General features: G+C 45.8%; 2 protein-coding genes across 3 annotated transcripts in view; both read right to left on the bottom strand.

Moving 5' to 3' along the window:
• Positions 1-650: 650 nt before the first annotated feature.
• CMTM5 (CKLF like MARVEL transmembrane domain containing 5) lies at positions 651-5,793 on the bottom strand. 2 transcript variants are annotated; one of them, XM_027843144.1, is made up of 6 exons: positions 5,700-5,793; positions 5,302-5,523; positions 2,709-2,861; positions 1,673-1,765; positions 1,246-1,330; positions 651-1,096 (listed from the first exon to the last, which is right to left on the bottom strand). In XM_027843144.1, the coding sequence occupies exons 2-6, from the start codon at positions 5,416-5,418 to the stop codon at positions 1,086-1,088; spliced, it is 459 nt and encodes a 152-aa protein (XP_027698945.1). In that variant the 5' UTR covers positions 5,419-5,523; positions 5,700-5,793; the 3' UTR covers positions 651-1,085. The 2 variants fall into 2 exon arrangements, with proteins under 2 accessions (XP_027698945.1, XP_027698946.1); XM_027843145.1 differs by lacking the exon at positions 2,709-2,861 and having other exon boundaries at positions 652-1,096; positions 5,302-5,778.
• A 1,332-nt stretch (positions 5,794-7,125) lies between these two features.
• Positions 7,126-11,189, bottom strand: part of IL25 (interleukin 25) — a 16,232-nt gene continuing 12,168 nt past the window's right edge. The window contains exons 3-4 of the mRNA XM_027843020.1: positions 9,294-9,559; positions 7,126-7,590 (exon numbers count right to left, since the gene is read on the bottom strand). Coding sequence (XP_027698821.1) covers positions 7,332-7,590; positions 9,294-9,559 — 525 coding nt within the window. The 3' untranslated portion in view covers positions 7,126-7,331. The remainder of the gene's footprint in view (positions 7,591-9,293; positions 9,560-11,189) is intronic.

Genomic DNA, 11,189 nt, shown 5'->3' with positions numbered 1-11,189 from the left:
CACACACCCCTTCCTCAGGAGGGCCCTCTCACTTAAAGGTGAAACGCAAAGGCATAGATATGATCTTTGTCAGCAATGAGGTGTCAACTCATTGTTCCTAATTGTCATGAATGCCAGAAAAAAAGGGACATGGTGAAATAAGTACTCAGGAGAGATGAATACACACCATTCCTAGAAAATTCACGTTTTCCAAGACATATAAGAAAGAAAAGGAGTATACTTCTCATGAGATATATTTGAGTATACCATCTATATACATTTTTACCATCCCTTGTTAGGAACACTGAATCCCTGGATAAGAACTCATGTTTTATTGGTCCAGAAATCCAAATTGTTTTCTCTAACACCATTTTCTTAACCAGCTATTCACTACCCAAAGTGAACAAAGCTTACTCTGTCTCTGTCCTTTAGAGTCTTAGTCTCTCTCTCTCTCTCCACCCCCCTCCACTAGGCATTTCCATGTGATTGGTTTTTCTTTCCATATCTGCTTCTCTCTGTAGTATTTAGCTTAACACATCTGTATAAATAATTTTTTCTCTCTTGACCAAATCTGCAAATCTCTAGACAAATATATTCTCCCTGGTCCTTGTTAATGATCCCCTCCCCACTTCTACCATCACACACACACACACACACACACACACACAAACACAAACACACACAGTCTTTCAAGAAAAAAACGCCTCTACATTCAGAACTTACCTAACTTACTGGGAAAGAGACAGACTCAGACCCAGGATTTGACACCTTTAATTTGTGAACAGTCTTTGAGACCCGGGTTTAGCCAGACCCAACCCCTTCCCCAACTTGTCTCCTCTCTTCCTTCCTTTCCCACCCAATCGCCAGCATCAGTCTGCCTCTTTGGTCCAGTGGTCACCTGGGTCTTACTGCTGGAGAGCTGGCTGAATACACATTCAAGACTCTGTGTGCTTCCTGGCCTTGGGGGGAGCCTCAAGGAGCAGGAGAGTTGTCCCCCTGCTCATTTCTCCTCAGGCTGGGTGGGCCCCTGGAGATCCAACAGGTTTCTGAGGCTTTTAAGAACTATAGGATTCACGATAGAAACCAGAACTTCTGGGATTCAATCACTATTGGTCCCCTGGAAAAAGGTAACCAGAGAAAGGGCATGAGAACACAGACTAAGGCTCTCCCCCCCACACACACACATTATCCCTCCTAGGTTGAAAAGAGGGGTAGGGAAGAAGAGAATTGATTGGTCTTAGGCTGTAGGTCAGCATGCCTACTCACCAGGGGTGGGGCTGGGTGCCATCTCTGCCTGGTAGATCTTGAAGGCATCATAGATAAAGACAAAAACAACGATAACACCAAAAACCTGGGGTGGCAGGGAGGAAGGTATGGAGAGTTGGGGTGAAACAGTAGAGGTTGTAAGGTTAGAGAACGGAGGAGGATAGTGAAGGGAGAGGGGTGGGGTGAAAAGAGGCCATGCAACAGGGTTAAGAGGCAATCTGCCTCTGGGGGTAGGAGGAAGACGAGCCAGAAGACTTAGGGGTACACTACCCAAATATCACCCAGCCTCCTTCGCCCAGAGACAAACAAGGTTTGGGCTCTCAACCAGGGGGCAATCTTTGGGGAACAATGGCAAATAGTGCCTGGTAGGGCAGAGGATCAGGAGGCGGGCACAGACTAGGGGTCTATGAAGGGAAAGGGCACTCACAAAAGCAGCAATGGCAGGTCCCTCCCGAGAGACCACAGCAGCGAAGGACACGACGAGGAGGATGACGACAGCACTGACACATCGAAGGAAGTCCTGGGAGATAGAGAAGAACGGGAGCAGATCAGATAAAAGGGGCAAGAGGGGGACAACGGCAGGGTCAATGTTGAGGAAGCTGGGGCCCTTGAGGTAGCACCCAAACTGCTATTTCATCAATGAGCCAACTCGCCCCAACTGGGGGTGGTTGGGAGGGGGGAGAAGCTGATGGAAGAGGATTCAGGAGAGATAGATCACCATCCCCTACCCCCAACTCATGGTCTTCTGGGCTGCCCTGGTTTGCAACAGGGCTTGATTATTGGAAAGAAACATAGAGTTACCTTTATGCAGATGACCCCTAACTTGGCAGGATGGAGCAGGAAAGGGGGTAGGGGCAAATCTACTCCAAATTAAGATTTAGACCCTATGATACTGGACCTCAAGTTCCCTCCTGACTCTACTTCCCCTGAGAGTCTATCTTCAGGAACTAGGCAACTGGGGTGTGGGGTGGAAATGGTGTGAAAACAAAGCGAAAGGTTGGGAACGTTGGGAGAAGGAAGAGAAATAGAATTTTAAGGACTTCTAGCCTGCAGCAGCTTCCAAATCTGCCCACTACTTTGCTGTGTTGCCTTGGATAAGTCACTTTCCCCTCACAGTCTGTTTACTTGTCTATAAAATCTGCAGTTCCTTTAGGCACTAAGATTCTGTGATCAAATGACTCACATGCATATCTGCTGTGATATCATATGTAAATGAGTTCTGTTATTTTTGAGTAAACTGTCTGAGCACTTTTTCTTTCTTTTTTAAGAAAGATGGCATCCCAACTTGGCCCCAAATTGGAAAGCTAAAGAGGGGAAGCTGACTTTGGGTGCAGAAATAGGGAGGGTGGCTAGATCAAAGACTGACCTGGGCAGGAATACCAAGAGAAGATGGTTTGGAGGGGTAGAAGGAGAAAGGGATGGGGAGGGCTAAACCAGGGGTCTGGGAGGAACTGCCTTCTCACCAAACAGGGCCAGTTGAGGCGCTGGAAACGCTGGTAGTACTGGGTAGCATAGAGGAAGATGAAGGCCAGCGTGATGAGGAACTCAAGCAGTGGGGCTGCCATGTAGGCTGAGATGGAGGCGGCAAAGCATATGGCCATGATGAAGGTCAGAGCCTGTAGGGCAGAACCATCCTGAGTGCCCTGAAGGTGTCCAGAATCTCCTACCACCCAGCCTCACAGCCATCCCAAACTGGGCTTCAGCCTGGCTTTCTCTATCTCAGGGGAAAGACCCAGCCTGACAAGAATTGTTAGTACAATAGTACAAATGAAAAAAACAGTTTTTTAAAAAAGCCAAATTCTGTGTAACTATTATGACCAATGTTGGCCCTGAGAAAAGACAAGAAATGCTCCTTTCTCCTTTCCTTGGAGAGGTAGGGGACTGTGGATGCAGAACACTGCATACACAGCCAGATACAATTACTTTCTCAGTTAGCTTTGATTGTTTTTCTTTGCTACAAAGGAAGGCTCTTCAGAAGGAGATACAAGCAAGTAGGATAGTGCTGGAACTACCATGTCAAATTGAATACAAACTTTTTTTTAAAGCTACACGTAACAGAAATTCACAGTGCCATATACAATCCTCTTCTATTCTTTGCATTGGGAAATGTTAGTTTTTTTGGTGTTTGTCAAACTCACAAGAAGGAAAAAGAAAAAAATTTTAAAGAAGGTTTATGGGGGACTATGGGGAGTATATCTGTAAATGGCCATAATGTAAACCCAAAAAAAATCAAGAAAACTTTTTCTTTTTTGTAATGAGGTTGTCCCTCCTCTCTCTGCCACCACCCACCAATTCCAAGAAGGTAAAACAGAAACCAAGATATCAAAAACCTTTGTCTTCTCTTCCTACCCCTCCCACTGAGACATTCTGGTGCCTCCTGGGAACAGTGGCTGCACAAACCAGACAGATGAGCCAGGTCAGACTGGGGAAGGCTGATGTTTTTAAGGGTGATTCCAAGGGCTTTGGGAGAGACACTCACATGATATAGACAGAAAGAGCCTTGAACTTGAAGTCAGGATATGGGTTCAAATTCTGATTCTGTAGGGACTAAATCACCTCAAAAGCCCACTAGAGTTTTAAATCTATGAACTTATGAGCCTACTGCCTTTCCCTGCCCTAAAATAAAGCCTGCTCAATATTGCCTAATGTTACTTAGTTCAACATTCCAAGAATCTCTATTTCATCCCTCCACCAAATCAGATCAAAACTCCTCTGTGTGTTTGTAGATAATTCCATAAGTTCGTATGGCAAAAAAAATGTATATATATATATATATGTGTGTGTGTATATATATATATATGTATCTACATATATATATATGTATCACCTGACAGCCAACTTTCCGGTAAGGAAGCCCTTCTGCAATGAGCTAACCTGGCCCTCAGATGACCAACATACAATCTGCCAACCGGTCAAAATTTGTATTCCCACCAGCAGAGCTTTTGACCTAAAGGTCATTTCTGCAAGCTATGATTTCTGTAGATATTCTTTTACCCAGAGTCATAACTAGGATGTTGATGCTAAAATCTTGCACTGGGTACTAACATTGAAACAGGTTACAACATTACTTTTAGTTATTCAACATCAGCAAAAACAAAAAAGCCCTGAATTTTGCACCGAATTATTGAGAAAAATCATATAAAATTGGAAGCCACCAGATGGCAATTTCCTCTTCCCAGCAGCTCTTCCTCAGGTAAGTTCCTTTTCGTCTCTTTCCACCCTTTCCGTCCTCCCCATCCCCCAACCTCTGCTGATGGCCTTCCTCCCAATAACAACCTCAAGGTGTCCCAGGTTTCCACAGGTGTTGCTCTTCTGCCATTTGACTTAAGGGCATCTGGGTCTGTTTTGTTGCAAAAAATCTAGTTAGAGCTCTCTCTTTACCAGAGGGCATAATCTCTAAACCCACAACGATCAATAAGATTTCAGGTGCAAAAGATCCTTAAAAGGAGACTTAACTTTTTACTAAAGTGAAAAGGGCTGTGAGGCTATAAGTAGACTTTGATTAGGGTGAGGAAAGAGAGTGAGGATGATAAATGCCTGGAGAAAAAGGAGGGAAGTCAAAGGAAAAGAAGGTTGGTGGGATCAAAGGCCTTCCTCGCTTTGCAACTTGGCCTGGAATTAGCCTGGCGTGAGAGGTTTTTTTTTAAGATCCCCCAAAGCAGAAAATACCTGTCTTACTAGGTTTCAGTTTCTCACATTCTGTCCTTGTATTTGAAAAAAACCCTTCTTTATGTCTAACTTCAATCCTTCTTGCCACAGATGAAACCCAGAGAGAGATAGAGCCAGGCAAGAGGAGAAGCTGACTGATAAGAGGCACCTGGGTGAAAAGGAACGTGAGAGGCTAAGGTGAGGGATGCACAAGTAGGGGGCAAGAGGCAGACAGAAGGGAGTTAAGTGGAGTTTGAATGAGTCCAGGAAGGGAGAGAAGAGGTAAAGCTGGGAGGAAAAGCCCCCCAGGGAAAGCAAGCAGAATCCAGGGAAGAGGGGACGGGGGAAGTGAGGGAAGCAAAGTGAAGAGAGGGGGAGAGAGACGTGACAGGCAGGGCTGAGGGTTACCAGCTCGACTTCCAGAAGGATGCCTTTGGGGTTGGTGAGAAAGCTCTTGTCAATGGCGAAGCCCTGAAGCCCCACAGCTCCCCTCTCTTCTGGAGGCTTGTCTCTGGCACTCAGCATCTCTGCAGAGGGGCTGGGGGCTAGGCAGAAGAGTGATAGACTCGGGACAGCCGAAAAAAATGACGAAGAGTCTTTCCTCCTGGCCCCAAGAAAGGAACCGGAAATCTGGAATGGGGAGGGAGAAGGAGAGAGTGAAAGGGTGAGGGGAGGAGGGAGAGAGAAGAGGAAAAAGGAAAAATTGAGGGAAAAAGATCACGAAAAAATGAGGGTAAGAGAAAGGCTGAGGGAGGGGCAGAGGTAGCTGGAAAGAAGAGGAGGAGGAGCAGGAGGAGGAGGCTTACTGGACCGGCCAGGAAGGGCAGCAAAGGGAGGGGGCCTGAACCAGAATGGTGGGTGAAGTAGAGATGTTCTGGGTGGGTAATAAAAAAAAAAACAAATTGCTTCAGGCCAGAGTGCTGCTATCTGTCTCCTGGACCGTGCCTGGAAGATGTCCCTAGAAGTGCCAGGGAGATGGGAGAAGGAGGAGGGCCAGGTGGTAAAGGATAGGGGTGGAGAGAAATGCTTAAGCCTTCCCCTTTCCCAGAGCCAACCCCCGCCCCAAAGAAAAGTCAGAGAAGAGAGACTCAAAGAAAGAAGCATAGAGACAGGCAAGGAAACAGAAAGACAGCTGGAATCCAAGAGGGAAGAGTTGGAGCACTCCAAAGGCCCTGAACCCTGAAGACTTCTGTGTCATTGATGAGTCCAATGACTTCCTTGCTCCTCCACCCATCATCACCATCTCCTCTCCTTCTCCTCCCCTAATCTCTTCACTCTTCCTCTGCTCCATCTCTCCTTCCCTACCATGGGGGAAGGAAGCTGGACCCCAGCCCAGGCTATCCCCCAGGCCCGGGTTGTGGCCTGCCGGTGGGACCCGAGGACAAAGGGAGATTGTTGGGGGGTAGGGGAGCAGTACTGGTGAACAAGGAGCCAGCTGTGTTCAGGGCTGGAGGCCTCAATGCGCCTCTGTCTCTCCTCCCTGCCTGGCCAGGGCCAGCCTGACCCCCACCCTGGGTACGTGGGGAGCGGGAGGCACAGGGGTGGGGGGGAAGAGACAAAAGGAAAGGAAGGAATCTTAAGAGGAGGGAATTCTGCAGGCCCCAGGAAGGGAGATGGAGTGCAGGGGGAAAGAGGAAATGAGACTGGGGAGAAAACTGGGGACAGAAAAGGGGAGTTGTACTGTGGGATGTGGGGTGGGGATGGGGGGAGAGACCTAAGCTTGGCTGGGGAATAGAGGGTGGGGATAGGGCTGCCAGGGAATGCCAAAAACAACACAGGCTACTTTCATTTCCAAAAATATTTATTTCAACAAGCCCCTAAATGTTCTACCAGAACTTTGTCTCCAGAAATGACCAGATTCATTATTCTATAGCATAACAAGTCAGCTCTCAAAGCGTTTAGTACAATAGTTAAGCACTTAATAGATGCTGGTTGATTTGGAGAAAGGACCAGGATACTTTGGGACAGTAGGGAGAGGTGGAAAGGGAAGGGAGTTCTTAGGGGTGGGGGACAAAGATTGAAATGGGCAGAGGTTGTCTCCTGCAGGCTATTTCCCCCAGAGCCAGCGGATGTCTGTCAGACCACTGGGCAGGGTTTCCAGGACTGGGGCTGCAGGGAACATCTACACAGCTACCCACCCAGAAAAATGTAGGTTACCCCAGAGTGCCCCAGTCCTCCTTCCAGTGCAAACACTCAGTACCCAACTGAGTTTTCTTCTGTTACCTTCCCACGAGAGTTTAGTGAGTAGGTGGATTTGGCAAAGGGAAGGCACAGAAGTACCAGGCTCATGGCCCTGGAACAAGGCGGTTGTGCTAATGACCACAATTATCTTTGCCTGCACTCCAAGTTTCCAGGTGAAAAGCCTGACGCCCAGAAACTGGTCCTCATCCAGCATTCCCCCAGGCATGGAGCTGGGTCTCCTGGCACCGACTCCCAGGCTAGGCCATGATCTGAGGCAGGACACAGACGCAGGCAAAGGAGACAGGGTAGACTTTCTGCTCTAGGTAATAACAGTCACTTTCTGGCTGCTCGCCATGACCGTGACACCGGCGCCGGTAAAAGACAGTCTGGTTGTGCCAGAGTAGCTCAGAGTTCCCACGGTGGTCCATGTAGCCTGTATGCAGGCTGATGCAATGAGGGCACAGGCAGCGGGCATGATACAAGTCCTGGGGAAGCCGGTTTTCATCCCGGTCCAACCTGTCAGGATAGTAGGTGCCATGAACCCAGGTGGAAAGAAGCCCAGGAATTCACATGTAGAAGACAGAGATGGAAGGAAGAACATGAGGAGACGAGGAGGGATTGAGGAGACCAAAACAACTCCATAGTAGTCTAATTGGACCCCAGGCCTTTCACTATTGTAAGAAGATCCAAGGTATACCATGAAAAAGCAGTTGTGAGGTGGTGAAGGGAGAGACCCCGGCTGTCACCCTGGATTGCAACCGCACTACACGAGGCTCTGGCTTCCAGTTGGGCCTCACCAAGCATCCCCTAAAGAGGACTCCAAACCCCAAATTTAGCCTACTAAGGGGCATCCAGTTCATGGCTTATCTTGTGCCAAGGCTTGGAATTTTGTATTAACTGAGCTCTCAAAATAGTTATGTGACAAATTAATGGACAAGCAGCATGTCATAACGTAAAGAACTCTGGACTTAGACTCAGAAGACCCAATGTTGAGTCCTAGCTCTGACACAGCCGTGTGACTAGGGCATGTTACTGAACCTTATTTTCCTCATCTGTAAGATGGGAATAATAATGCCTGCATTGCCTACTTCACAAAGCTGTTGTAAGGCAAGTACCCTATAAATCACAAAGCACTATGGAAATTAGAGTTATTATTAAAATGTAATGGGGGACCCTGGGTGATTTTCACCCAGCTCTTAGTTTCATGAAGTTCCCTTTTCACTTTCCCCAAACCTTTAGGGCTAAGGCAGAGCTCCCTCTGGAGTTAGAGAAATTGGCATGGAGTATGGAAAGACATTCATTCATTCATTCATCCATCCAACAAACTTTTATCATATGGGGGTGGGGGATACAAAGTTTACCTGCCACTATGACATTTAACAGTCTAGTGCTGGGGTTTTTAACCTGTTTTTGTATCATGGATCCCTTTAGCAATCTGGTGAAGCCAAGGGACCCCTCCTCTTGGAATAATGTTTTTAAATGTATAAAATAAAATGCAAATGCAAAAAAAAATGCATAGGATTATAAAGGAAATCAATTATATTAAAAAAAAGTTACCAAAATATTTTTAAAAATCAAATTCATGGCCCATGGTTAAGAACCCCTGGTCTAGTGAAAGAATAAGACAAAAATATCACTAACATATTATATATTAATAAAGATATAGGGAGAAATAACATTAATATTTGAAAGATTCATGATTTCATCCAATATGTCCCCACCACCAATGCAGATCACAACTCCCTCATGACTTAGCAGATGGTCATTGAGAGTATCTGGGTCTGAAAAATTTATCACCCTGTGACCCTCCTTGGTAATAAGACTTTTCAAACAGCTAGATTGGTCTTCAGGTAATAGATCAAGCATTTGAAAGATTTACTGCTTGGTTAGATCTACCAGAGTTGACAATCCACTAGCATAGCTCTCTGGAACTCAAGGTAATCACCATGACATTATGAAGCGTTGCAGCAGGACTTTAATGGAGGCAAAATAATACCCCAGATATATACAGTTCTTTATGATTAACAAAAAAAGGCAAGCAGAGGCTGCCTCAGATAGTGGCTTCATCTCCATCCCCCACCAAACACATATAAACATGCACACATATACACACACATATATACATGTATGTGTGTATGAGAAATGGAAAGTGGGGTTCAACAGGGATCCATGGGGGAGAGGAGGACAGGGAGAAGGACAAGGAAGGTCAGTGGACTTACTCATAGCTCCAGGGAGAGATGGCCCTTGAATTGAGGGGCCCATCTCGGCTGGCCTGACATTGGGCAGGTTCAGGGACCTTGACATTTGGGAGCTGTAAGTTTCTGGAGACTTCAATGGGTGCAGAGGGCATACCGTTCCAGTTCAGCAACTCCTCAGAAAAGTCCTGCTCCTTGTTGCAACAGCACCTATGGTGATGATTACAATCCCTCCGAAACCTCAAGTTCAGAGCCTGGGTCCCTGTGGCCACCACCAGAATTCCTATCAACTGCAGAAATTAAAAAAGAGGAAGGATAAGTGAGGGGAGGGGTCCCTAGGTGTCACCCTAGCTTGCTAGCTCCAGGACCATCCCTTCACTCCAGTTCTCAATCCTCCAAGAGACCCTCCTTTTCAGAGTCTGACCTCTAAGTCCTCCCGGGCCCCCAAGACCACTTTCCCAGCCTAGAATCATAAAATATTAAAGCTAGAAGGGACTTTAGAGATCATCTGATCCAATCGCCTTATTTTATAAGTAAGGTCCGTAAGACTCAGAAAGGACACACAGCCAGTAGTACATAGTCACATTAAGTCAAACCCAAATCTCCTGACTCCAGGTCCAGAATTCTTTCCACTAAACCATGCTCTCCCCACAACTGAGAGCTCCTCAGTTCAACCCATCCTTGCCCTTATCAGCTCAATCCTAGCCTCCATTTTGCTAAGCCTCCTGACCTCAAGTGCAAGGCCTTATCCTCCTCCTACTATCCCATTCACTCACCCAGTGCATGCTGAATGAAGCAAGGTACTGGACAGAGAGATGTTGGGAAGAACTGGTCAGAATGAAGCTGATGCCCAGGGACTCCTGGTTTTATTAACCTCAGCTTAATTTGACATGCAAATAAGATATTTCCAGGGAGTGGTAATTCTTATTGAGTAAAGTTGCTGAGGGCCTTGAACTATCTTCTTTATCTCTTCTAGAGCCTAGCACTAGCAATGCTTTTTTTTTTCTTTTTTAATTTTTAATTTATGGGATAAAACAAGCATTTCCATAACAGTATAATTTTTTAAATGATTACCCATGAAATTGCAAATACATTATGTATAACAAAAACAATGGTTTTGAATGAAGACATGAGTGAATTTATCTATGCCTCAGTTTCCTTATCTGTAAAACAGAAAAGGTAGAGTCTCCAGGAAAGTAAGAAGATCTGAAACCATGTCACATGAGTATTGGTTGGAGGAAATGTAAAATGTATAGCCTGGAGAAGACTTGGTGTGCATTTAATTTCCATCTTCAAATATTTACAACATTACCAACTAAAAGAAAGATTATATTTATGTAGCAGGACTTGGATCGGACTAGACCCCGTGGCTCCTAGAAGTGACCATTCTATTTGGTCTCGGAGAACAGAATTAAGAATAGTGAGTAGAAGTTAAAAAGAGATGAATTTGGATTCAATATAATGAAAAACCTCCTAACAACTAGAACAATCCAAAAGTGTAATGGGCTGCCTTGTCCCTAGGGGGGCTGGCAAAGAATGTGTTCCCCAACTCTTAATAGAAGCCAGATGACCACTTTTCAGGGACATTAGAATTTGCCAGCAAGGATTCTTAACCTGGGGGCCCTGAGCTTTGGTTGTTTGTTTTTATTAAAATTTTGGTAACTGTATTTCAATATAATTGGTTTCCTTCAAAATCCTATGTATTTTATTTTATGCATTTATGAACATTATTTTGAGAAAGGGAACTATGGGCTTTGACAGACAGCTAAAACAGTCCATGGCACCAAAAAGGTTAAGAACTCCTGGCCCAGAGGGAATTTCTGTTCCGGTACAGGTTGGACCAGATACCATCCATCAGAGGGCCATTCCATGATTCCATACCTTTCCTACCTTGCGGGGTATTGCATGAATCAAATGAGA

The sequence above is a fragment of the Vombatus ursinus genome, unplaced genomic scaffold (genome assembly GCF_900497805.2).
Source record: "Vombatus ursinus unplaced genomic scaffold, bare-nosed wombat genome assembly UNPS02014894.1, whole genome shotgun sequence".
Lineage (NCBI taxonomy): Eukaryota > Metazoa > Chordata > Mammalia > Diprotodontia > Vombatidae > Vombatus > Vombatus ursinus.
This window is presented reverse-complemented; position numbering and strand designations above follow the sequence as displayed.

Excerpts from the sequence above, each read along its gene's own strand:
- CMTM5 (XM_027843144.1), bottom strand. The coding sequence starts at position 5,418 with ATGCTGAGTGCCAGAGACAAGCCTCCAGAAGAGAGGGGAGCTGTGGGG. Across the intron at positions 2,862-5,301 it reads TCCTTCTGGAAGTCGAGCTG|GCTCTGACCTTCATCATGGC; the intron begins GTAACCCTCAGC and ends TCTGCCCTACAG. Across the intron at positions 1,331-1,672 it reads GACCTGCCATTGCTGCTTTT|GTTTTTGGTGTTATCGTTGT; the intron begins GTGAGTGCCCTT and ends CTGCCACCCCAG.